Source organism: Cucurbita maxima, unplaced genomic scaffold (assembly GCF_002738345.1).
Source record: "Cucurbita maxima cultivar Rimu unplaced genomic scaffold, Cmax_1.0 Cma_Scf00021, whole genome shotgun sequence".
Classification (NCBI taxonomy): Eukaryota; Viridiplantae; Streptophyta; class Magnoliopsida; order Cucurbitales; family Cucurbitaceae; genus Cucurbita; species Cucurbita maxima.
In genome coordinates this window covers 3258694-3281521 of record NW_019272037.1, presented here as the reverse complement: position 1 = coordinate 3281521, position 22828 = coordinate 3258694, and the positions used below count along the sequence as shown (strand labels likewise).

Below are 22828 nucleotides of genomic sequence, written 5' to 3'. Positions count from 1 at the left end.
CCTTTACAAGAAGGGTAATCTTGCAAATTCCTTTACAAGAAGGGTAATCTTGCAAATTCCTTTACAAGATGGGTAATCTTGCAAATTCCTTTACAAGAAGGGTAATCTTGCAAATTCCTTTACAAGAAGGGTAATCTTGCAAATTCCTTTACAAGAAGGGTAATCTTGCAAACTCATCCTATTTTCCCTTGTGCTACTGTCTTCGATTGGCGCTGCTCGTATTAGCTTTTACAGTTGCAATGGCAGTAGAGATCAGGCTCTCTCGAACTAATCGTATCTACAGGCCTTCTGTAAGCCTACTCTTTCCACCTTGAAATCTTTTTGTTATCGTTCAACGAATCCATTACTATCGTTGTTATAATGTTCAGGAACATCTTCAAGGCCAAATCATCGTCAATTCTCGTTCCTCGATTTCCCACTATGGGATTAGCCTCCTTCTCAATGGATCCGTCAATTTGCAGGTTTAATAATCTTGTGGTTTCTTTAGTTTCTTGAAAAGAAGTTTCGTACTGTGTCTTTGAAATTGTTCTTTCTGAGCTACCAAACACCTGCTAAGTGTGACAGAGTCACGGAGGGTTATTGCTCTTGTTTGTAATCGTAACTCTATTCTATTTCTTCATCCGTTGGATGCATTTTATTGAAAAAAAGGTTCGTGGAGGATCTGCGGGAGTTATTGAGTCGGTTTACGGTGTCATCAAGCCTATTTCGATAGTGTGAGTTGCCCTTCTTTACCATTTTTAAGTGAATTGTGGATTCTGTAGGTGTACTATTATGTGAAACTCAAGTAATATTTGAATTTTACTGCGAATTCGTTTCCAACTTTTAGGGATGATAGCAATCTCTTTGTTGATTACATAATTGCCGAGGACACTATAAGCAATGCAACATGAAATCATCTAGGATATGGTTAGGGATTAAGGAATCTAGTGCTTCCACTAGTGATAGCGATTACTGAGCTTATCTTCCTTTCTCCGACCTGAAATTTATATTGGAAATGGTTATCGCATGATTTTATTCTTTTATTTATTGAATGGTTATACTTTATCTGGCTCTATAATTGATTTAGTTTCCTTCGCTCTCATAATGATAGGAATCGGAGCATTGAGGTAAGACCATCTGGAAAGCTTCCTTCAGGTACAACCGAGGTAAATTTGCTGTTGAAAGCTATGCGATCTCTTAGTTTTTACATGAATCAAGTGTTTTATATGCTTATTCACTTGAATTGCGGAATTTAATTTGGTCAAATACTTAATTTCTCTGTTACATAATTGCATGTTTTGTTTATTGTTATTGTGTATTGTGTACCCTCACGGCATATCTTCTCGACCCTGGATTATAGCCTCTTACAAATGGTCCATACGGTGCTGAATAGTTGTTCGTTTATTTGTCGCCTGCACTTTCATATAGTTAACTGAATTAATCCCCTCAAAATCTTGCCAGATACCATTTTCCGTAATTCTGAGACAGCCAGATGAAAACTTGGGAAAATTCTACGAGACTTTTCATGGAACTGACATAAACATTCAGGTGAGTGTGGTGAATCTTTCTACTTTGCTTTTGGCTCTTCAGATTATGAATAAATGCCTAAGGGCATGGTTTTCACTCTTATTCACCTTCCCAGCCAAGTGAAAACTTGGGAGATCTCTCGTAACATGAACCTGATATTTGTCAATTACTGAATAATACGATAGTATTTAGTAACTGTAGGTATAAGTAGAGGCTACCTACACAAGTCATTATCTGCCACGATCGAGTTTATAGTTGAAAGCGATACAGGTCTGCTTTATTTGACCCTTCAACATTACGTTTCTAACATAAGTAAATGAAAATCATTTTTCCTTTTGTTCTGTTCCTAGCTGATTTTCTCGAGCGGCCGTTGTCCTCTGAGATGGTTATCTTTTACATCACTCAGGATACGCAAAGGCATCCACTACTTCCTGAATTAAAATCAGGTCTTTGCATCATTGTTTCTTTTCTTTCATGTTTTATCTTATTCTGGTGTACTTTTTTTTTCTTTCCATTTTCTCGTAGGAATATTTGCATATAAGCCAATAGAAGAAAGTATTGCTTAGTTTTTTATACTCTATTTTAGTTTATCATTTTGTATTTCAGTACATATCCTTTTGCTAATGGGAGGTACTTCTAAATAGGTGGTTTTCGAGTGACTGGGAAAATGGCAACTCTGTGCTCTCTTTCAGATCCCATCACTGGTGAATTAACTGTTGAAGCATCTGCAGTTCCCATTAGTTCAATTGACATTCACTTGTGTCGTGTGGAATCTGTTATTCTTGGGGAGAGAATCATAACTGAAACCTCAGTGATCCAAACTACCCAGGTATGTGCCATCTCATCGTCTTAGCAGATATTAGATTTTGCCGGTACAAAATTTCATATATAAGTTTGATTTCAATTTATTTATTTTATCGCTAGATAGCAGATGGAGATGTCTGTCGCAACATTGCTCTGCCCATTTATGCTATACTACCCCGTCTTTTAACTTGCCCAACAGTCTTTGCGGGGTGAGTTGCAAATATTCATCTGTTCTACTCTTTCTGTTTTTTTTACAACAAATGTGGGGTAAAGATTCGAGACTTTAAGAAAAAAGGAGTAGTTGCCTTATCCCTTGAACTATGTTCATGGGCTGTATTCCATTTTCAATCAAATACTATAATTGGATGGTGAGAGATGAGAACACGCATGAAATGAAACCAAATGTAGAAACCCATCCTATATGAGGATCAAACGTCTGAAGTAAGCACTTCATGATGGGTTCAAAAATTGGACGGGGATTTTTTAAGCATTGGTGTTAAGTTTGGAGTTTAGTTGGGCCTTTCCATTTCCCCATTGGATTATTATAAATGATAATATCGTGTTGAATAACTTTATTTCATTGATAATTGGAAACAACTTTGGTAAGTTGTTCCTTCAAAGTTCTCTCTGTGGTTGGGTTTCAGATCTTGTTGAAGTGTGGGTTTATCACGTCCATCCCTTTCTTCTCTGTCATTCTCATTTTTTATTTAGCTTCTGTATTAATTACTCTTGTAACTTGCCCTAATTGTTTATGACAGTCCATTTTCAATTGAATTCAAAGTTTACACCGTTATAACCTTTCAATCAGAGCTATCGAAGGTACATCCCAAGACTGATCCAAGAACTCCAAGACTATGGGTGAGGAGCTCTCTCTGGGATTGTTTGGACTTTCTCTTGTTTCACTAATCTAACAACCATGTTCTCTTGTTCCAATTTCAGCTTGCCATTGAATCTCTCCCACTAGAGCTTCTTCGATGTCGGTCAGACGATTAGTTCAGCTTATCATGATACTGTATTTCATATATGTCCATTCAACATTTGGGTTTGTATCTGCTATTTCTTTTGGAGGGATGGGGGAGGGGGTTGGTTTTTTGTTTCTGTTTCTGTAAAAAAAAAAAAAAAAAAAAAAAANGGGGGAGGGGGTTGGTTTTTTGTTTCTGTTTCTGTAAAAAAAAAAAAAAAAAAAACAACAACCATGTTCAGTGTATGTGTACTCATTTGTACTATAGAGTAGTGTTATTTTTTCCCCTGCTGAATTCCAATCAATTGATGGATCATTTGATTTGTGAGCTTATTCGATCTTTTCATCCTCTTCTACACCGTTTATTAGTTTTGAATTTGTGAACATAATTTTGATTTTCTTTCATTTTTATTTCCTTTTTTTTAGATAGATTGATTTGCATGCATAATAGATGTTTTATATTGGTTGAGTTATATTCACGTAGAAGTCTCGACAAAAATGTTATTTCATATAAATTCAATTTCTTCATTGTATTAATGATGTGTTTACTCTTACACGTTTGCTCATTTAAAACCGATGACCTCGATATATATTAATGTATTTAAAAAAGGAAATTACTTTTCGTGGGTATTAAAATAAAATTTTAATCGGTAATTTAGTTTTTAGACCATATCATACAAAATGAATAATAAAAAAAAGGGATATAAATTGATTTTTTAAAAAGTAAAAAATGAAAAATGGGCCTCCTCTACTCTATGGTGGGCTTGTCGATAGAAACGGACTACCCTTTATAGGCAAAGCCAAAACATTATGAAGTTACCATAAAAATACACCAATGGCAGAGCAAACAGAGTCGCAGAGAAACCCTGCAAGCTCAACACTCTGGACAACCCCTGCTTCCAAAATCCTTCCTTTACTCAGAACATTGCAGGCTCTACTTCTTTACCTACGGATTATACTCTGTCATTGTCTCTTCTTCAAACCCCCTTTTCACTTTCTTCTTCCATTTCCCTTAATGCACTCATTTTGACCTCAACCCTTCCTCCCTTCGCCACTCACCGACGCCGTTTCTGGTTTCCGAAGCACGAGGACGCCCTCCACAGTACTCTTACCCTGTATGCTTCCTGCCCTTTATCGCTATCTCTCCCTAAAAAGATTAGTTTTGATTTCGCTGGGAATAATTTGAATTTTTAGCTTCTTCATTTGTTCTTCAACTGTATTTTGGAAAATGGGTATGTTCTTAATAGCAAAAAGTTCATTAAATTTACTGTGGTGTTCTTGTTTATTGGATACCTATCTGAGGATTAGAACCAGTTTGTGTATGTAGCAGAACGTTATCTTGGTGTTTTTATACTCTTGGAGCTCTCTTGGAGCTCTCTTTGACCTTGGGTTTGTTTATTTTGTAGCTACGGTATGCTTCTATCTAATTCACTTCTTGTTTTTCCCTTCTTTACCAATATGGGACTTAGGTGGTGTTTTGTGGTTTGAATATTGATGGTTCCTAACTTTTGTTCAACGTGTTTTTTGATTGTGATCTCCAAGCCAGTGAGGGTTCCCACCATGTTTTTTTGAGGCACCAATAGGCATTAGACCTTCTGAACTGTTTCTGCTGTTTTTATTTGTCTGATAGCCTTATTATTTCCGAACTTTTGTTCTACAGAATTTTTACCACTTGGGTATTTGTCATTTCTTAAAGATCTTTAAAAAAATTTAATATGGATAACTAGGAAAGAGCTTCTGAGTGCTTGTTTTTCTAATATTATGTGCCTCTCTCTTTTGATATCTCCTTTTCCTTTCATTTGTCAAATGTAATGGCAACCTGATCCTTTTTATTTGAAGACAAAATCAATTAATAATATTCCCATACTTTGGCTGCAGAGTTTAAATTTACTATGGAGAGTTCTGATGATGAAAAGGATGGAAGTTATGGGAAATATGTTCCAAGAGAACCGAGTCATAATCTAGTATCTAATGGTGCAAAATTTGTAGATGAAGTACTCAATGGACAAAACGAACGTTGTTTAGAAAATTTCCGCATGGACAAGCACATATTTTATAAGTTGTGTGATATTTTGCAAGCCAAAGGCTTACTTCGTCATACGAACCGTATTAAGATTGAAGAGCAACTAGCCATATTCATGTTTATTATTGGTCACAATCTTAGGACACGAGCAGTTCAAGAGCTGTTCAGATATTCAGGAGAAACAATAAGTCGCCATTTTAACAATGTACTGAATGCGATCATGGCGATATCATTGGACTTCTTCCAACCTCCAGGTTCCAATGTTCCACCAGAAATCTTAGATGATCCAAGATTCTATCCCTACTTTAAGGTAGCATGTTGGCTTTAGTTTCACTAGTGTTTTCCTGTCCTGTGGTTTACCTTCTCATTGATTTATCTTGTTTTAGGACTGTGTGGGGGCGATTGACGGTATACACATCCCTGTCATGGTTGGTGTTGACGAGCAAGGACCCTTTCGGAATAAGAACGGACTACTTTCTCAAAATGTTTTGGCAGCATGCTCATTTGACCTGAAGTTCCATTATGTTCTAGCAGGCTGGGAAGGATCGGCTACCGATTTGCAGGTTCTGAACTCAGCACTTACTAGGCGAAACAAACTACACATCCCTGAAGGTGCGTGTATCCTAACAGGAAAACCATGAATCTTTTAGTTCTTGAATAGTCAGGCTATTGCTCTCTGGTCGTTTTCGGGCTAATATTTTTGAATTGCAGGTAAATACTACCTTGTGGATCAAAAATATATGAACATGCCTGGTTTTATTGCCCCTTATCATGATATCCCCTATCAGTCAAGGGAATATACAGGTGGTTATCATCCCCAAGATGCCAAAGAGCTATTTAATCTACGGCATTCGTTGCTGCGCAATGCGACCGATAGAACTTTTGGAGCTCTAAAGGTGCGCTTCCCCATACTATTGTCAGCTCCTCCTTACCCGTTACAGACGCAAGTTAAGTTGGTCGTTGCGACATGTGCAATTCACAATTACATTCGGAGGGAGAATCCCGACGATTGTCTCTTTAGACTGTATGAACAAGACCATGTTTCACATATGGAGGACTCATTGCCTCAATTAGAAGCAGAACAGCTGACGGCACACATTGAGACTCCAACTGTGGACATTGCTTTTGAGACAGAAGAACGAGAGATTACATCACAGTTGAGGGATGCTATTGCAACTGAATTGTGGAGTGACTATATTAACGATATATCGCCCATGTAAAGCAAATGTATGTTATCCTAGCGTCCGAATTAGGTCAGATACTCTTCAGGAACACTAAAAATACACAAATGGGGTCTGATTTTGAAGGTGTATATTGACATTACTATGTTCATATGAAAGGAATATAACAGTGGACATTGTTTTTCTTGTTTTTCTTTTTTTCTTTTAGGAAAGTCAAATTCTTGAGTACTGCTGCCAAGGAAACAACACCAGGTTAGCGTTCTTGATGAGATCTGACTGATATTTGTCTGCATTGAGTTGAATTCTGTTGCACATATCAATCTATTTGGCTGTTGATGCAAGGCATTGAGGATGATTCTGAGCTATCTGAATGTGATTGATTAATATTTGCTTCTTTTTTACTGCTATATTCATCTGGCTTCCATCTGAAAGTACCCCAAAGTTCCCTACCTCGTGTAGCTTGTTTTGATCGGTTGGCGCCCCTCTTGTATGGGGCGGGCTTCAAAGGGATTGGATCTATAAATATTTTTTGTAATACAGATATTGTTCTCTTTAAAATTTTTTTTCTTTTTGGAAGCGGTTAGATTATGATCTATTTAATAGAGTGGGGGAGTGAGGTTTTGGGGTTTTGTATTCATTGGATTCTCTGACTTCCTCTGCTTCACTGCTCACTCATCACTCATTTTAGATTACTTTTCTTTCTTCTTCCTGTCTTTCTGTCTTCCTTTCCATCTCTGGAATTTTGGGATCACGGGTTTATCTTAAGAGGTTGTGATATTTTATAAACGTTTTAAAACTACAAGTCAGGAAAACTCATTTAAGATATGATATGAGAATTGGGAATTGGACCGGCGTGGTGGCGACCTCACTAGTGTAGGTCTCCATGGCACGTTTTAGGTCTCAATTTCCTCTGTTGGGACATTACTGCCACATACAATACTTTTTATGATCCATTTATTTATATAGTACTTCTATCTTGTAGTTATTGATAGAAACAAATAGAGTATTTAGCATGAAATATAATATAATAAGGTATTGTTTGCTTATTACAATTTTGCCCCTCCTGAGTTATGTAAATTACATATAAAGATGTGGAGAGTAGAAAAGTAAAAAGTGAAAAAGTGGAAGGACAAAATTGAGAATAAATAAAAGAAAACAGACACAAAAAGGCTGCACGCACTAACAAATCATTTCAAAACCCATTTCTATTTTCATCTCTCTGTCTCTCAATTTCTTCTTCTTCTTTGATTTTACTTCTCATTCAAATTTCAGTCTCGGTTGCTATACCAAGAGACCTTAAGAGATGTTGAATCCGGCCAACGATCTGTTACCGCCGCCGTCGTCTCCGACCAATTCATCCATTTCCTCCTCCGATCTCGACACCGAGGTGCCCACCCTCGCCGTCTCCCATTTTCTGATTCTTTCTCTGTTTTTCATTTTGGGAATTCAATTTTGTTTTGCAGTCTACAGGTTCGTTCTTCCATGACAGGAGCACCAGCTTGGGAACTCTAATGGGTGTTAGTTTCCCGGCGATTACCTTCCGAGTGCCCTCCCAGAACCGAGACCAACACACCGCCGCGACCAACGCCGCTGGTGGCGGTTCCCGCAAGAGTAAGAAGCCAAAAAGAAAAACGACGGCAGCGCCGGCACTGGTCGCAGATCGGAAACGGCGGTGGTGGCGGCTATGCAGGGATGACGGTGTTAAGCCGGCGTCTCTGGGCGAGTTTCTTGAGGTGGAACGGCGATTTGGGGACGGTGCTTTCTTCGACAACGCGGTGGATCTGGAAGGCGTAGTTTCGGCGGATCAGCAGAGGAATGGCCGGTATTTGTTCGCCGATGGGAGGGTTCTTCCGCCGGCCCAAACGGAGGAAGATACGTCTGCGGCCGGCGCTCTGTGCCGATTTTCTGTATCACTCACCGGGATTTGCAGCGGCGGTGCCGGCTAAAATGTGGGATTTGATTTGTCAGGGTATATTTAAAATCTTATATTATATTTAATTAATCAAACGCTTGAATTAAGGTGGAAGAAAAAAGAAAAAAAAAATGTCACCTTTATCGTGTAGGTGACCCTCTTTTTTTAATTTCCTTTAATCAACTCACAGGTTACTTCTATCTTCTTTTTTTCTTTTTCAAAATAATAATAATAATAATAATAATAATAAAATAACACTCAGATCTTCATTTTTTAAGCTTTTGGAGATATACCCATTTATATATTTTTCCAATCATAACTAACATAATTGATATCATTAAAGTCCTCAAATACTAAATTAATTCTTTAATTAACCCTAATTGAAGTTTAAATAATACTCTATATTAGCCAAAGTCAATTAGAGCATAATTTAGCAATTAAAATAACTTTTGCCAGCTCTAAAAAGTCGTAAATTTAAATTAACCGCCGACATCCATGTGTAAAAGATGCCTAACCAATATAGCAGATATATATTTCTACCCAACACAAATACAACCTAAAGTTATTAGTCTTTTGAGTGGATATTTGAATTTATGATCTTTTGGTCAATAATCTATACCTCGATCGGCTAAGCCATATATGAGTTGACATGAAAGTTATAAGTGTTTTGAGTAGATATTTGAATATTTGGTCTTTTCATCAATAATAGTCTACTTTTCATCGATAGTCTATACCTCGACCGACTGAATGTTTAAGTTGACACGAAAGTTAATTAGTCTTTTAAGTTGGTATTTGAATCACTAGTCTTCTGGTCGATATTCTATACTTTAACCAAGTGAGTCATATTCAAGTTGACATAAAAGTTTAATGCTTAGTAAATTAGAATATGATTGATAGGTGAATAAATATACCCCAGAGGAGTAGAAATAGAAGGAAAATTATGGGCAAGATTTCCAAGGTTCATGTGGTCTAATAGCAATGGGCCATATATTTTGAAGGTGGGAACACCATCGATGTCAATGTCATTGGAGATGTGACATTTCATTTAAAAAAATGCCAAAGGAGTTATTTGAGAGGATAAAAAGTTAAATCCAATTAGAGATTGAAAGCAACCAACCAACCAAATGAGTTTTCAATATTTGTAGACATCCATTGTTACCCACCAAACAAGATGTATATATTTTATGTCACTTTCACCTTAAAAAAATGCCTAAATAACCTTGACATTGAAAGATTTAAGGGAAAAAACAAAGCAGACAAAGAAAATGACAGGCCTCACCAACCATTACTTGCTATGTCTACAAGAAATTCACAGTTCAAACAGCAGAGAATGATGGTTAAAAGGAAACAATTTTCATGGTTGCACAAAACTTGCTATCTATCTTGCCACATGCTGTATAACTAAAGGGCTTCAGGATTTCTGGGCATTTCTAGTTCAGAATGTTCAAAAAGCTATGAAAAACAATTCCAACAAAAATAACTCACAAGGATTATATAAGTTACGAGTTCCGGGTTCATTCCAGCTCTATAGGAATCAGCGAATTTTCGTTATCTTCGACTCATTTTTTGCCTCATTTTTTGAAAGCCATTAAAGTTACAGCAGCTGAGAGAGAATACCTGCACAAAGATCAGTCATGGCAAGAATAAGAATGAGAAAGACCTCCAAATGTGAAATGCCTGAAATCTATTATTTCTATCGGTAAAATAAGATGTCATTACTTGGGTGAAAAATGTGTGAGATCCTACATCGATTGAAGAGGGGAATAAGTGTAAGGAGTTAGATTGTGAGATCTCCATTTGATAAGGGAACAAAACATTTTTCAGGAAAATGTGAAACCTCCCAAAAAAAAATACTTAAAATAGTGTGTACAACATCGGCTCCCTGCAAGGGTAATTGGATGATGTGATATTGAAAAAACAGAATTTAAACTTTCAAGGATGGAAAACGAAGCAAACTTTGCAGAGAAAAATGGAAATTACTTTTGGCCTCCTAAGAAGCCAAAAACCTGACGCGCCATACGTTTTAATGAAATAGAGTTTCTGCATCTCCCAGTGGTCTAATTCTCTTTGGCATAGAAAATATTGCAACAAAAATTTCCACCTACACCACTGACTGAATCCATGCCTCAATAAACCAATGCAGCAAGGGGCAGGGAAGGCCTCATCAGTTTTTAACACAAAAATGTGTTGAATGCCTACTTGTATTAGATCAATTACATCTCAATTCGTAAAAACAGGAGCCTATTCGATCATCTCGACTCTCTTTGTTTCTCAAAGAAAATACCGTACATACGCGATTATCAACAATCAAAATCAGAAGAACCTAAATCATGCTCCAAAATCAAGACCAATCCATAGAGAAGAAAGTTCAGAAACTCACGACGATTGACGATCAAACGCAGAAGAGACTGTAGCGGCAGAGCTGAAAGAACAAGAAGATGAAGGTAAAAGGCACGGAACATTTGGTGAGTTTTTCAGGCTTCTTCTTCAGCTAACCACTCTGTTCTGTTAATCTCCAAAACTCAATTCTCGGGGACTTGAGGGTTATATAAATTGCCTTCCAATTTTACCCTCTCAATTCCATCTATTTGCTTTAATATCCCCACAAAATTGTTACCATGGTTGCACAAATTACAAAATAATTCTTTTTATAATTTGTAACATTTTGAGGGCGATTATAGTAATTTCACTTAATATATATATATATATATATATATTATTAGAATATTCATCCATAACATAATCAATAACAAAAGTAGAGAAATTATTAATAATTCAATTTCATTAATTTAAAATTGAATAAAAGAATACAAATATAGTTTGTGTGGTACCAAAAGGAAAATATTTTTTAGATAGGGACCAAATTGCAAAAAATGTTGGATAAAAAATAAAGATGGAATAAATTATAAATTAAAATGAACAAGAAGACCTAGAATGCTGAAAGGAGCAAAGCCACGACTGAGGAAGCGGCGGCGACGCCATGGCCAATTCCGTAAGTTGGATTGTTCCTGGTTGCGCCGCCGGTAGAAGAATCTGAATTGAATTGAATTTAATTTACAAACATTTTGATTAATCGAAAACACTCTAAATTAACCAATAATTTAAGCAAAGAAAAGAAAAATCAACAGAAATTTACCATTCAAACCGGAAGTGTTGGCGGTCGGAGAAGGAGTAGTTGATGAAGAAGGTCCTTCGGTTGAGCCGGTTGGCGACTCAGCTGAAAATTTGGCGTAAATTTAAGAGAAATGGAAATCGGATTCAGAGAATTAAATCAGGGGAGAAATGGAAGTTCACCATGGCTGCAGCCGGAGATATCGAGCTCGGCTCCGCAATTCTTAGGAAGCTCCAAGGCTCGGCTCTGCGAGACATTCAGAGTATTTAGCATTTTCTCATTGTTGAAGAAGGAGCATAGGCACGGAAGATCGGAATTCAGCAACTCCTTTAAGGGCGTACAGCACGCCGTCGGCGGATTTTCCGGCGACTTGATGTACGGTTGACACGAAAGCATCTGCCTCATACACGGCGGAAGTTGGCGGTCGAGAATCGATTCCGTTCCTTTGAGAAATTCGCTGAGATCTTGAGAGAATCCGACGAACATCTGAGAAGAAATCAAGAGGAGGAATGCGAAGAATCTCGACGACGCCATTATTTCCGGTAGGATGAAGGTCTGCTTTCTTTATTGGATTGACGAAAATGTTGTGATCGTAGAGGGGAAATTAGGGGGTAATTATGAGGGTTTGATTGTAACCAGCGGTTTTTACAGGGTGGTTCAAATTCAGAGGACGGCTTCTTTCGCGGCGGTTACATTACATCAACCGTTTTTCGCGGCGGTCACATTTTCAGGTAATTTCAGTTATACAGTCCTATGAATTTAATGTTTAGTCCCTCAACTTCCACGAAATTGCCCCACTAAACGAATTATAAATAAAATATATAATTTTAAACAACATTTGTGTCATCGAATGACAGTTTGGCCGAGTGGTCTAAGGCGCCAGATTTAGGCTCTGGTCCGAAAGGGCGTGGGTTCAAATCCCACAGCTGTCATGTTTTTTATTATACTTTTAATTTACAACTTCGCAGAAGTCTCGGAGACCCTTCATATCAGTGTCAAGACCAACAACAAGGCTTGGAATTTAACTATGTTCGAGACCTAATTTGAACTTCCCAAATATGCAAACCTTTAGCTCCACGAGGTTGTCGTGCTTTCGCAGCGAACAACGCTCAACGTGATCGAGCCCTCGAATTGTTTCGGAGATTGTTTTGACAGTAATGACATCGATTCAACATTCACAAATTTCAGTCATGTTACCTTTAGAGACATCAAAATACATAACAACTTCTACATCTTTACAATTTGTCTCGTTTCTTTTCCTCGAATAAGCTGAGATTCATAACGAAAACCAGAAACATGTTTTGTTTTGCCATCAGCTACTTTGGATGGATAATGTTGGAAAAGGTTTAAATGTCAGATCAAACATCATAATGCAAAGCCAATAGATTGCTGTTCATTGCCTTAAGTAAAAGCTTATCTATAAGAATGGGGAAAAAAGTATAAATATCAGTAAATTGTCCATGCTCTGTCTCCATGTTTGGTTGAATGTTCTTGTCTTGTGGGGTCTCTCACTTCCGCCCATATTAAATTATTCCTTCCTTAAATTTTAAAATAACATGTGAACACTAAAAAAACAGTCTTCGAGAGAGAGAGAAAGATCATAAAGAACACTGCAAAATGTTCCCAGCATGCATGTGATGAGTGGGTCCAAAATAAATGAACATTTTCTGGATGATTCTCTGTCACGTTTTCAAGTTGAACAAAGAACAAATACATAGCATAATCATTCAGAATAGTTTTGCATAATTTTTCGAGGATTGTTTCTCTGAGTATAAATCAAAGCAATATTGTACAAAAGAAAAATATATGAAAAGCGAAACCAAGAATGGATTTAAGCTAACAGATTGACAAAATTTGCTTTAGATGATTATATCTAAACTTCTCTAATATGGAGGACACACCTATTTGTCAGGCCATCAGATCCAACGTTGTGGACGAGCAGTCTGACGGTTTCTTTGCAATACTGTATGGGCAAGTGTTTATCCTAACAACAATCCAAGAAAGAACTAATGAAATCCCGAGTTGAAATGGAACTAAACATTCGAAGTAAAAACACCAGACCGAGAACTTACCGTTCCTTGCGCTTCTCTAAAAACCGAACTAACGATGCCTTTCGAGCCTGAGGCACAGCTGCAGGAACGAATGTCGGAGCAATCGAGGCAATCAGTGCAGCGGAACTGGCATCCATGGGAGGTTCTGAATGTATAGGTTTAGCAGCAGCAGCAGCAGCAGCAGCAGCAGGGAGCTCAATGTTACTACAAGGGAATGATGCTTTCACCTGACCTGTGGAAAGCATGTTGTTTTGTGTTTGAGGCATCCCTTTGCTACCAGCCAGAAGCATAATAGCCTGAGCCTGAACAGAAACAACAATAAACTAAGAATTGCTTCTTCTCTAAATGGTGAGAAGGCAAGAACAAACTAGAGTTTTCAAAACCTTCTCAGGAGATATATCATTATAAACACACACGGATCCCGCATAGAAGATTGTCAGCTGCGCCATCGAACCGAGAGGCATTGAAGCATTCCTAGAAACAAAAGTAAGCATCAATTTACAATACAGTTTAGCTACGAACTCTTTCCAAACTCTGTCTCAAAAGAACAGTACCTTAACTCGGTAGTACCGACTACAGAGCTCGTCAAAGGAGCAGAAATGGCGGTGGGAATCGGAACCCCACCTAACGGCTGCAAGTTAACACTGGAACGAACCACAGGGTCGGCGTTTTGGAAACGGTACGCTGTCATTGCATACTGGTTTGCAGGCTTCTTATCAGGGGCTACATTCTTCTACACACACAAAAGAGAAAACCCAGAAGCCAAATCAATGAGTTTTCACCAAAGAATGGGAGTTCTTGACGATCATGAAGGAGAAAAGGGAAGAAATTGAAACCTGAATTACAGAGGAATAAGGGCCAAGTGGGTCGACAGTAATTTTCCTTTGTTTCTCATCTTGAGCGGCCTTGAAAGACAGCAATTGGGGAACAGCGGAGACCTTGTTGGAGAACGACCACTGCATACCTGAACCACACATAATCATTCAACGCATGGTTTAAAAATCATGTATTAGCTGAGGACAAATAATTTTAGAGATTAAGAAAAAAAAAAAAAAAAAAAAAGCTGCATATATAATTATATCATCATTATTATAACGAACACCCATAGCGACGTGTGATTAAAAAAATTTAAATAAATAAACTTTTAAGTTTGGTTTTGAAAAAATTAATAAACCTTCAACCACGCGTTTGAAATATTTAATTGTTAAAAATAAAATAAAAAAGCACCTATCCAGCTGTATCACTTATTTCTTTAACATTGCACTCAACGCGCCAAATCAATTTTTTTTTTTCAATAATGAATTAAAAGTTTAAATTTAATAAACTTAAATGGGTTGAATTCTGGGTTTTAAAATTATTATGAAAATTAAGAATATTTATAAATTTTATGTATTAAATATTTGAGCTCCATTAAATTTATAATTATTGATAAATATAATTTTTTATAATAATTAAAAAAACCATCTAAAAATAAAAAATTAGATTAATAACTACTTATTGCATAAATTACATTGGTTGTTTAAAAAATAAAATAAAATTCAGACAATTTTTTATTTTGATTGAATTAAATACCTTCAAATTCTATATATTTCCCAAATAAAAAAGAATTATAGGACTTAAAAGAACCCTTCTCGGAATTTACAATATCTCAGGCCCATAATCATTTGATTTTATCTCTATTATTTAAAATGTTTTTAAAATCCAAGTTTAAAAAAAAAAAAAAAGATAATAAGAAAATGTAAGGAATCAAACTCAATTTAAGTAGAGAAAATTAATAATAAATGATTATTATATGGGAATAAGAAAATAAATTTCCAATTTAAACACAGTACAAGAGGTACGAAACTAATAATTTTTTAAAATTATGAATTCAATTTACTATGCAAAAAAATCCCCAAAAAAACTTTTTGGCTGTCAGTTCTTTTGTACCTCAAATTTACATTTCAGTACAGCGCGCCAAACGTGGTTTCTACGCTCACTCTCACAGATTTTCCTTCTCCTTCGAAAACAAGAACTCTAGCCCTAGCAGATAAATTCAAATATCCAATCCACCAAAATAGTTTCCGTAAATCGGCGATTTCAAACTCAACCGCCATGGAAATTGAAACAGAGAAATCGAAACGGAGAAATCGAAACAGAGAAATCGAAACAGAGAAATCGAAGAGGAAGAGGAAGAAGACGAGGAGCCATAAAAGTACCTGTATTTTTGGAAGCATCTTCAAATTCTTCTTTCAAAGCCATAGACACAATCTTCGAGTTCAAACCTAAGAAATCTCTCTCCATTTCGAATCGAAAGAATTAATACTCACAGAATTTCGTCACGACGAAGAATCGAACCAGTATCGAGATTCTAAACCATGAAAATTTAGGAACACACACACACAGAGAAATCGCCGCACAGAGGAGAAAAGAAAGAGTTCTCGTTTCTTTAAAAATCAAAGCGAAAGGCAAAGCGAGAGAAGCACGTCTTTTTATTTAAAAATAAAATAAAATAAAAAAGTAATTTAATGCTGGTAAAAAAAAATTAAAAAATTAATTAATTAGCCTCGTGGTCTCGTCAAATATGAGCCGTTGGATTGAAAAAGAGATTCGGGTCATTGAGATGCGGGCCGTGGGTCGCTTTGAAAGTGGGTAAATTTGGAAAACAACCACGTGCGAAGCGAGCTACGAGACTTTACCGCCACGTGGCCATTGTTGGATTTTTTCGAACCCGTGAGCTCAAAACGTGAATTTTTTTTTTCTTCTCATTGCTGGTTTTCCTATTACTTTATTCCTTTTATTAATATAATAATATATTCTATTCCACTCACTCTACACAACCGAATAAATAAATAAACTCTTATCTACACAAATTAATATTTAAATATTCTTCTCCCCTTTAAAATATTCTTTTCCATGTCATTTTGTACTAAAAATTAATTTCAAATGCTTTAAAAAACAACATTAAATATTCTCTTTCTTTTTCTTAAAATAAAGTCCTTCCATACCAACTACCTTTTGTTTTTTTTTTTGTTTTTTTTTTTTTAATGAGGGGAATTATAAAAATATTTTTAAAAATTAAACCACATTTAAATAATGTCGTATTAATATCTTCTAACCCTTTTTAATATTTTATAAATAATAAATAATTCATTCCCTTGATTTTATTTTTATTTTTTATTTATATTAAAGAAGATGGAAATTCGAATCTATTTTTATAAAAAAAATTGCAAAATAAATTAGCTATTGATGTTATCAATGAGACAATTAAACTGGTTTTTTAAAGTACGGCAGCTAGAAATTAAATATCACGTTGAATATGAATATTATTTAATTCCGAAATTAAGCCATTGAAAGTACCGTGCATGTTACACAATTATAATAATATCTTAAAATTAATTGTCTCCAGTAAACTATTTTATTATATAAAAAAATCAAAATAAAAGGCTTTCATGGGAATTTTATCTTTTATTATCCCTTTTTTGTTAAAGAAAATTGTTGAGGTAAAAAAAATAATTAATTTTACATATAATAAAATAACGCCAATAGATTATTTTTGGTTTTGTTGAAATAACATATAATAAAATAAAACAAAAATCAATAGCATTCCCATATTTCAGTTAAAACTTAACATTTAGCTTCAATTGTGGGGTAGGCGCATAAGTGTGGGCCATACACGTCGGATCGTATTTATGGGTCCTACTAAATTTAATATTATTATTATTTGTAAACTATTATTCATAATTCTATTAATTACTTGGTGAATTTATTTTGTAGTCAAATGTTTGAATTTTCAACCGTGCATAATTGAATAGATAAATACAAACCCGTCTAAAAATAATAAATAAAAAAAAAAAGTAAGGATTTATCTCACATTTCGAACCCTAACAAAATATTGATCAAAGACGTCGTTTTCTTTACGTATTTTAAAATTTAAATGTTCAACTTGTATTTTAAGTGGACATATTTTATTTTTAAATTTCGGAAGATATTTTCAATTTTATGCAATTTCCAAAAAAAAAATGTAAATAGACCAATCATTTTATCAAAAATTATTTTATTCTTAATAAATATTTTTAGACATGCTAAAATTTTTAATACCATATTGGTATTATAAATCAACGTATATAACATTTCTCTAATTTAGCTCGACATCAATTCGATCCAATTATTTGTTTAAAGTATCGGCATAGTAATGTAATATTATTCTATTAAAATAAAAGAAATATATTTATATTTTCTATTTTGAAAAAAAAAACTATGAAAGCAAATTTAGTTTTTCAAAATAAATTTATTATTGATTATTATTATTATTTTGACTCCCACGTGGTGTGGGGCGAGATGGGTATAATATTGGTTTTATTATTTAAAATTTTATTACCAATAATTCGAACATCTATTAATAAATAAAATATTAACGTGTAATATGTCAAAACTGTCTGTACGTCTTGAGAATGTGATCCACTATAGATTGAATCATCCTAACAATTAGAATTCAAGCTACCCAATCAACTAATTATAGGAGAAGCCACAAAACCCACCTTAACCATTTGACCTTCAACCGAACCAATCCTGATAAGAGTGTTGGATCAGTCACGCCCAACACATGCACCCAATGGCATGTTAGGTGCAAAAGAGTGATGACTAACATCATCAAAGTCTATGAAAGGCAATTTAAATAAATCTTAAAGTATTAATCCTCACTTCTTAATTTTTTTAAATTTTGTATTTTTGTTATCGTTAGATTTTCGTTCACTGAATTATTAGAATATTAAATCGAACGGAAGAATCTAATACCTATTATTTTAAAGTAAAAGAAACTTGATAAATAATCAACGTCTACATCAATATAATAAATTATATGCTCAATAAAATAAAATTCAATTAAAGCTTATGCCTAAATATTTTATTTAACCTACGATTCCATATGATATACATTTTCAAAAAAATAAATCTAATTAATTTGACTTCCCGAATTCCAATATTTTGGACATAAAAAAAATTCAAATTTCCTGACATTAAAAATATTAAATCATGAGTTAATGTCAATTAATAATTTATATATAAATAATAAAGCTGAAAGAAATGGGCTGAGCCCAAATTAAGATAGAAATAGCAAAGAGAATACCGGCCCATAATCACCTGGCCCATTCATATTATTTTTTGTTAAATTGTCAATTATACCCCCTTAATAGGGATAAATTTCAATATTGCCCAAATTAGATGGGAGGAACATCAAGTCATTAATTATTAATTTCATTTTCGAAAATATAATTTATGAGCTGAACGAACAGACTGTGACATATCCACACAAATGAACCAAAAAAAATCAATATTAAAATTAAAACCGAGACTCTTATTACCATCCAAAACTCGGTCGTTCGATTGCCCACTCTTGCATTAGTTGAACAGCCCCAGTTTCAACGCAATCACGACCAGCTAATAAACCCTTAAATCGACCCAAGTCGAGTAACAACAAAGAATTAATAAAAATCAATCATATTCGGTAGACAAGACTCTTATTACCATCTAAAACTCCGTCATTCCATTACCCACTCCTACATTTGTTAAACAACCCAGTTTCAACACAATCACGACCAACTTATAAACCCTCAAATCAACACGAGTCATATAACAACAAAGAATTGTAAGGTTGACCCGTAAAGTATTTCGAGTCTAAACTTCAGATATGACCCAACAGAGATGAAAGTAATCTTGTAATGTAGCAACAAATTTGTGGGACATGGGAAAGGGGCAGCTGCCTATGTAGCAATTAAAAAGACAGCACAGTTGGGACATTGTATTTAATGTCCTCCTCAGTAATAATGTATGGCCCCAACAGACATGTCTTGCCCAATTACACAACAATGATGCATGAAAGAAGCTGCCTTAATGAGTAGTGAATGTATTCATTTCATACCAACCAACAGCACACAAATGAGATGAACTCTTTGAATTGGGTATCAAAAGCTATGAACTTTATCTTTAAAGGGCTAAAGAGTGGACATCACAACAAACAAAGTTCATCATAGAAGCTAAAGAAGAAGAACAAGAACATCTCATCAATATCGACACATCAAAAGCAAAAGCAAAAGCCAAAAGTAAAGGCAAAGGCAGTAATTAATTGCATCACCAACCCAACAACAAATACAAGACATTAAAGGAATTCAAACTGTTGGTAAATCTTTACCTTCTTACTTCTTCTTGGCTTCAAATGAAAGATATGATGGCAGGTAGGTAAATAAATTGAGAATGCAACAAATGGAGATAAAATTTACCCTATAAACCACCAACAAACTCACCTAGAAGACATGTCGTCTGATTCACGAGCAGCGTCGGGTTGTGGATTGACAACTTCGTGTAGGCTGGATTGGCGAAGCTCTTCTATACGCTTTGTGACTTCGGACATTGTGGGGCGCTTATCAGGATACTGAGCTGCGCAATCGACTGCAAGCTGCAATAGTTGAACCATTTCCTCCTCGATGTTTTGGTACCTAAGAAGTTCGAGGTCGAAAACTTCAGAAGTCCATTCCTCCCTAACAACTGACTGCACCCATCTAGGTAAATCAACTCCTTCCTCATTCAAAAGGGAGTAGGTAGGAGCCTTTCCTGTCAAAAGCTCCAATAGCAATACGCCAAAACTATACACATCAGCCTTATGAGATACTTTACGAGGATCAGTGACCTCTGGTGCACGGTAACCAACTACTCTGTTGGGGCTGGAAGATGGTCCAACAAGATGCGCTAAACCGAAATCGGAGACTCGAGCATCATAGGATTTGGTTAGTAGAATATTCGAAGATTTTATATTTCCATGGGAGACACTAGGACCTTGTGAATGCAGATATTCAATTCCACGAGCAGCTCCAAGGGCAATTCCAGACCTGATTTCCCAACTCAATGGAGTCCTTCCAGCTCCTTTGTTTCCTGTTGTCCAAAGTAAGCAACAAGGAAAGAGTAAAGCTTTAAAATGTACAACCAATCAATCCAAATCAAACTAGAGAAAGTAGAGCCAATTATGATCAAAACGTAAAACTAAGCAAACGTGTAACAGTCTAAGCCTAAGCCTAAGCCCACCGCTAGTAGATATTATCCTCTTTGGGCTTCCTTTCGAAGTTTTGAAAACGTGTGTGCTAGGGAAAGGTTTCTACACCCTTATAAAGGGTGTTTCGTTCTCCTCACGAACCGATGTGGAATCTCACGAAACAAAACAGCTTACCGTGTAGAAGAGCAGATAAGCTTCCCATGGGCATGTAATCATAGACAATAAGCTTCTCATCAGCACTGAAATAGTAAGCCCGGAGAGGGACCAAGTTTTCATGATCCATAGAACCAACAGCTTCAACCTTCTCTCTGAATTCCCTCTCAGTTATGGTGACATCCTTCAACCTCTTCACAGCCACTACAGAACCCACTTCCAATGCAGCTTTGTAAGCAGTCCCAAAGGTTCCTTTCCCCAACACTTCGGCTGAAGCCCTCAAAAGATCCTCCAAATCAAAAACCCTTGCAGCATTACCAAAAAACACCAATTTTATAGACCCAGTTCCATTGCCATTCACTGTTCCCGCCGCCGCTGTTGCAGCAGCAGTGGCAGTGGCAGTGGCAGTGGCTGGTACAGTAAAACCATCACTATGACCGCCATTTTCGATATCGCCGACTGGCTTAACCGCCTGAACTTCAACTTCAGGAACCTTCACTGTGGCTAAATCGACTGAACTCGTTTGCTTGGCACTTTTCTTTCGGCACAAAAGCATTAAGATTACAAGTATCAATACAAAACCCAGTACAGATCCAATGATAATCCCAGCAATGGCTCCCCCCGACAGCTTTTTCTTGTGTCCAGAGCCACCATTGTCCCCAACCTCCCCAGTCGGCACAACAAGATCACCAACGCAAGCCTCTAGAGGGCGGCCGCAGAGAGAATTGCCCGAAAAGGAACGCGAAGAAAACGACTGTAATCCCTTTGGAACCGACCCATTTAATTGATTGTTAGAAACATTGAACTGATCCATAGGGATCTTCAAATCCGGGATAGACCCAGACAGGCGATTGTTCTCGAGGAACAGTGTCCTAAGACGGGTCAAATTGTTGAACCCAGAAGAGATCTCCCCAGAAAAGTTATTGGACGCCAAATTAAGACGAACAAGATCATGAAGCTGGAACAAGAAATCAGGGACAAGACCTGCAAACTCATTACCTTGCAAATAGAGGTTGCGAAGATTAATGCAGGCAGAGAGATCTGATGGGAGTGGGCCGGAAAGGGCGTTGAGCCGAAGGCTGAGAGTGCGAAGCTGAGTCAAGTTCCCAAAAATGCCGGTCGGTAATTGACCAAAAAGCGCCTCTCCGGGAAGACGCAGAACAGTGACACGATTGTCCTCGCATTGAATCCCAGGCCAAGAACAGTGATTCTGATCAGTCACATTCCAGAGCCGAAGAGTTCGGCCACCCACAGCAGAGCGAAGGGCCAACAGAGCTGTTCTATCAGAGCCAAGATCTGGCATCACAGTAGATAGTAGAACACAGAACCCCAAAAGAAACAGAGCAAGCAAACGAGTTCCCATCTGGGTTCGCATTCTGAGATGTTTAGAGCAAAACCCAGTTGAGATTCTTCCAAACGGGGGACTCTGATCACAAAAATTCCGAAACCCAATAAGGTTCGCAAGGCATTGGTTGGAAGATTGAAAAGAGAGAGCGATAGAACTAGAAAAAAGGGTAGAGTATGAGCTGGGGAAGCTGCAAATTGTGTGCTGTCGGCTGCTTTTTTCAATTGGGTAAGAGGAATTTCACAGCGTTAACAGGCTGTTGCTAAGAAGATGAACAGATTTCCCCTTTTGAAATTTTTTTAGTACTCAGAGAGAGAAATGGATAGAGAAAAGGAAAGCCATAGCTGAGCGTGTAAGCATTCCATGCTTTTTGGTGTATCCAAAAGCCAGCGGTCACTCTCTAGCTTGTCAAATTCACACACCTATTTTCATTTTTCTTTTCTTAAATTTTTGTCTTTATATATTCCATCTATTTTTCATTCCAAATGCTTACATTTTCAAATTTATTAAATTATGTTTAATTATTTATATTTTAAAAAATAAAATTATGTTTAATTATATATTGAACTAAGTATTAATTAAAACTATAAGATTAGCTCAAATATGTTGATTTTAATGTAAGAAATCAATAATAATCATAGCTTATTCACTTAATCTATGTAACATTGCTTCTAAAGTACCAATAATTATAGTTTGGATAAATTAGTTATTTTATTTTTCATGCAATTTTGACCTTCATATCTTAATCTAAATTCA

The 22828-nt window shown here is 36.1% G+C and overlaps 6 protein-coding genes and 1 non-coding gene across 10 annotated transcripts; 4 read left to right on the top strand and 3 right to left on the bottom strand.

Moving 5' to 3' along the window:
* The first annotated feature begins 137 nt into the window (after positions 1–137).
* Positions 138–3417, top strand: LOC111495832 (Down syndrome critical region protein 3 homolog). 4 transcript variants are annotated; one of them, XR_002720363.1, is made up of 11 exons: positions 138–290; positions 369–461; positions 649–713; positions 1091–1145; positions 1441–1527; positions 1692–1776; positions 1857–1952; positions 2151–2335; positions 2438–2519; positions 3119–3168; positions 3250–3290. XR_002720363.1 is itself a non-coding variant. In XM_023146033.1 (11 exons), exons 1-10 carry the CDS (start codon positions 240–242, stop codon positions 3144–3146), a joined length of 834 nt encoding a protein of 277 aa, XP_023001801.1. In that variant the 5' UTR covers positions 144–239; the 3' UTR covers positions 3147–3168; positions 3250–3417. The 4 variants fall into 4 exon arrangements, 3 of the variants coding, with proteins under 3 accessions (XP_023001802.1, XP_023001801.1, XP_023001800.1); XM_023146033.1 differs by having other exon boundaries at positions 144–290; positions 2431–2519; positions 3250–3417; XM_023146032.1 differs by having other exon boundaries at positions 150–290; positions 2431–2519; positions 3069–3168; positions 3250–3417.
* Positions 3418–4128: 711 nt separating this feature from the next.
* Positions 4129–6659, top strand: LOC111495826 (putative nuclease HARBI1). Its single transcript, XM_023146023.1, has 4 exons — positions 4129–4386; positions 5150–5604; positions 5681–5906; positions 6006–6659. The coding sequence occupies exons 2-4, from the start codon at positions 5164–5166 to the stop codon at positions 6512–6514; spliced, it is 1176 nt and encodes a 391-aa protein (XP_023001791.1). The 5' UTR covers positions 4129–4386; positions 5150–5163; the 3' UTR covers positions 6515–6659.
* LOC111495839 (uncharacterized protein At3g17950-like) lies at positions 6630–8589 on the top strand. Its single transcript, XM_023146041.1, has 3 exons — positions 6630–6727; positions 7748–7862; positions 7939–8589. The coding sequence occupies exons 2-3, from the start codon at positions 7779–7781 to the stop codon at positions 8419–8421; spliced, it is 567 nt and encodes a 188-aa protein (XP_023001809.1). The 5' UTR covers positions 6630–6727; positions 7748–7778; the 3' UTR covers positions 8422–8589.
* Positions 8590–11277: 2688 nt separating this feature from the next.
* LOC111495840 (protein YLS3-like) lies at positions 11278–12088 on the bottom strand. Its single transcript, XM_023146043.1, has 3 exons — positions 11682–12088; positions 11524–11604; positions 11278–11420 (listed from the first exon to the last, which is right to left on the bottom strand). The coding sequence occupies exons 1-3, from the start codon at positions 12031–12033 to the stop codon at positions 11317–11319; spliced, it is 537 nt and encodes a 178-aa protein (XP_023001811.1). The 5' UTR covers positions 12034–12088; the 3' UTR covers positions 11278–11316.
* A 263-nt stretch (positions 12089–12351) lies between these two features.
* On the top strand, positions 12352–12431 carry TRNAL-UAG. Its single transcript has one exon. It is a non-coding gene; the product is annotated as a tRNA-Leu (tRNA).
* Positions 12432–13141: 710 nt separating this feature from the next.
* On the bottom strand, positions 13142–16006 carry LOC111495836 (protein TIFY 6B-like). The gene is made up of 6 exons (XM_023146038.1): positions 15749–16006; positions 14387–14514; positions 14105–14283; positions 13934–14024; positions 13572–13852; positions 13142–13483 (listed from the first exon to the last, which is right to left on the bottom strand). Exons 1-6 carry the CDS (start codon positions 15831–15833, stop codon positions 13408–13410), a joined length of 840 nt encoding a protein of 279 aa, XP_023001806.1. The 5' UTR covers positions 15834–16006; the 3' UTR covers positions 13142–13407.
* A 3533-nt stretch (positions 16007–19539) lies between these two features.
* On the bottom strand, positions 19540–22548 carry LOC111495818 (probable inactive receptor kinase At1g48480). Its single transcript, XM_023146012.1, has 2 exons — positions 20749–22548; positions 19540–20456 (listed from the first exon to the last, which is right to left on the bottom strand). Exons 1-2 carry the CDS (start codon positions 22100–22102, stop codon positions 19828–19830), a joined length of 1983 nt encoding a protein of 660 aa, XP_023001780.1. The 5' UTR covers positions 22103–22548; the 3' UTR covers positions 19540–19827.
* Positions 22549–22828: the final 280 nt, after the last annotated feature.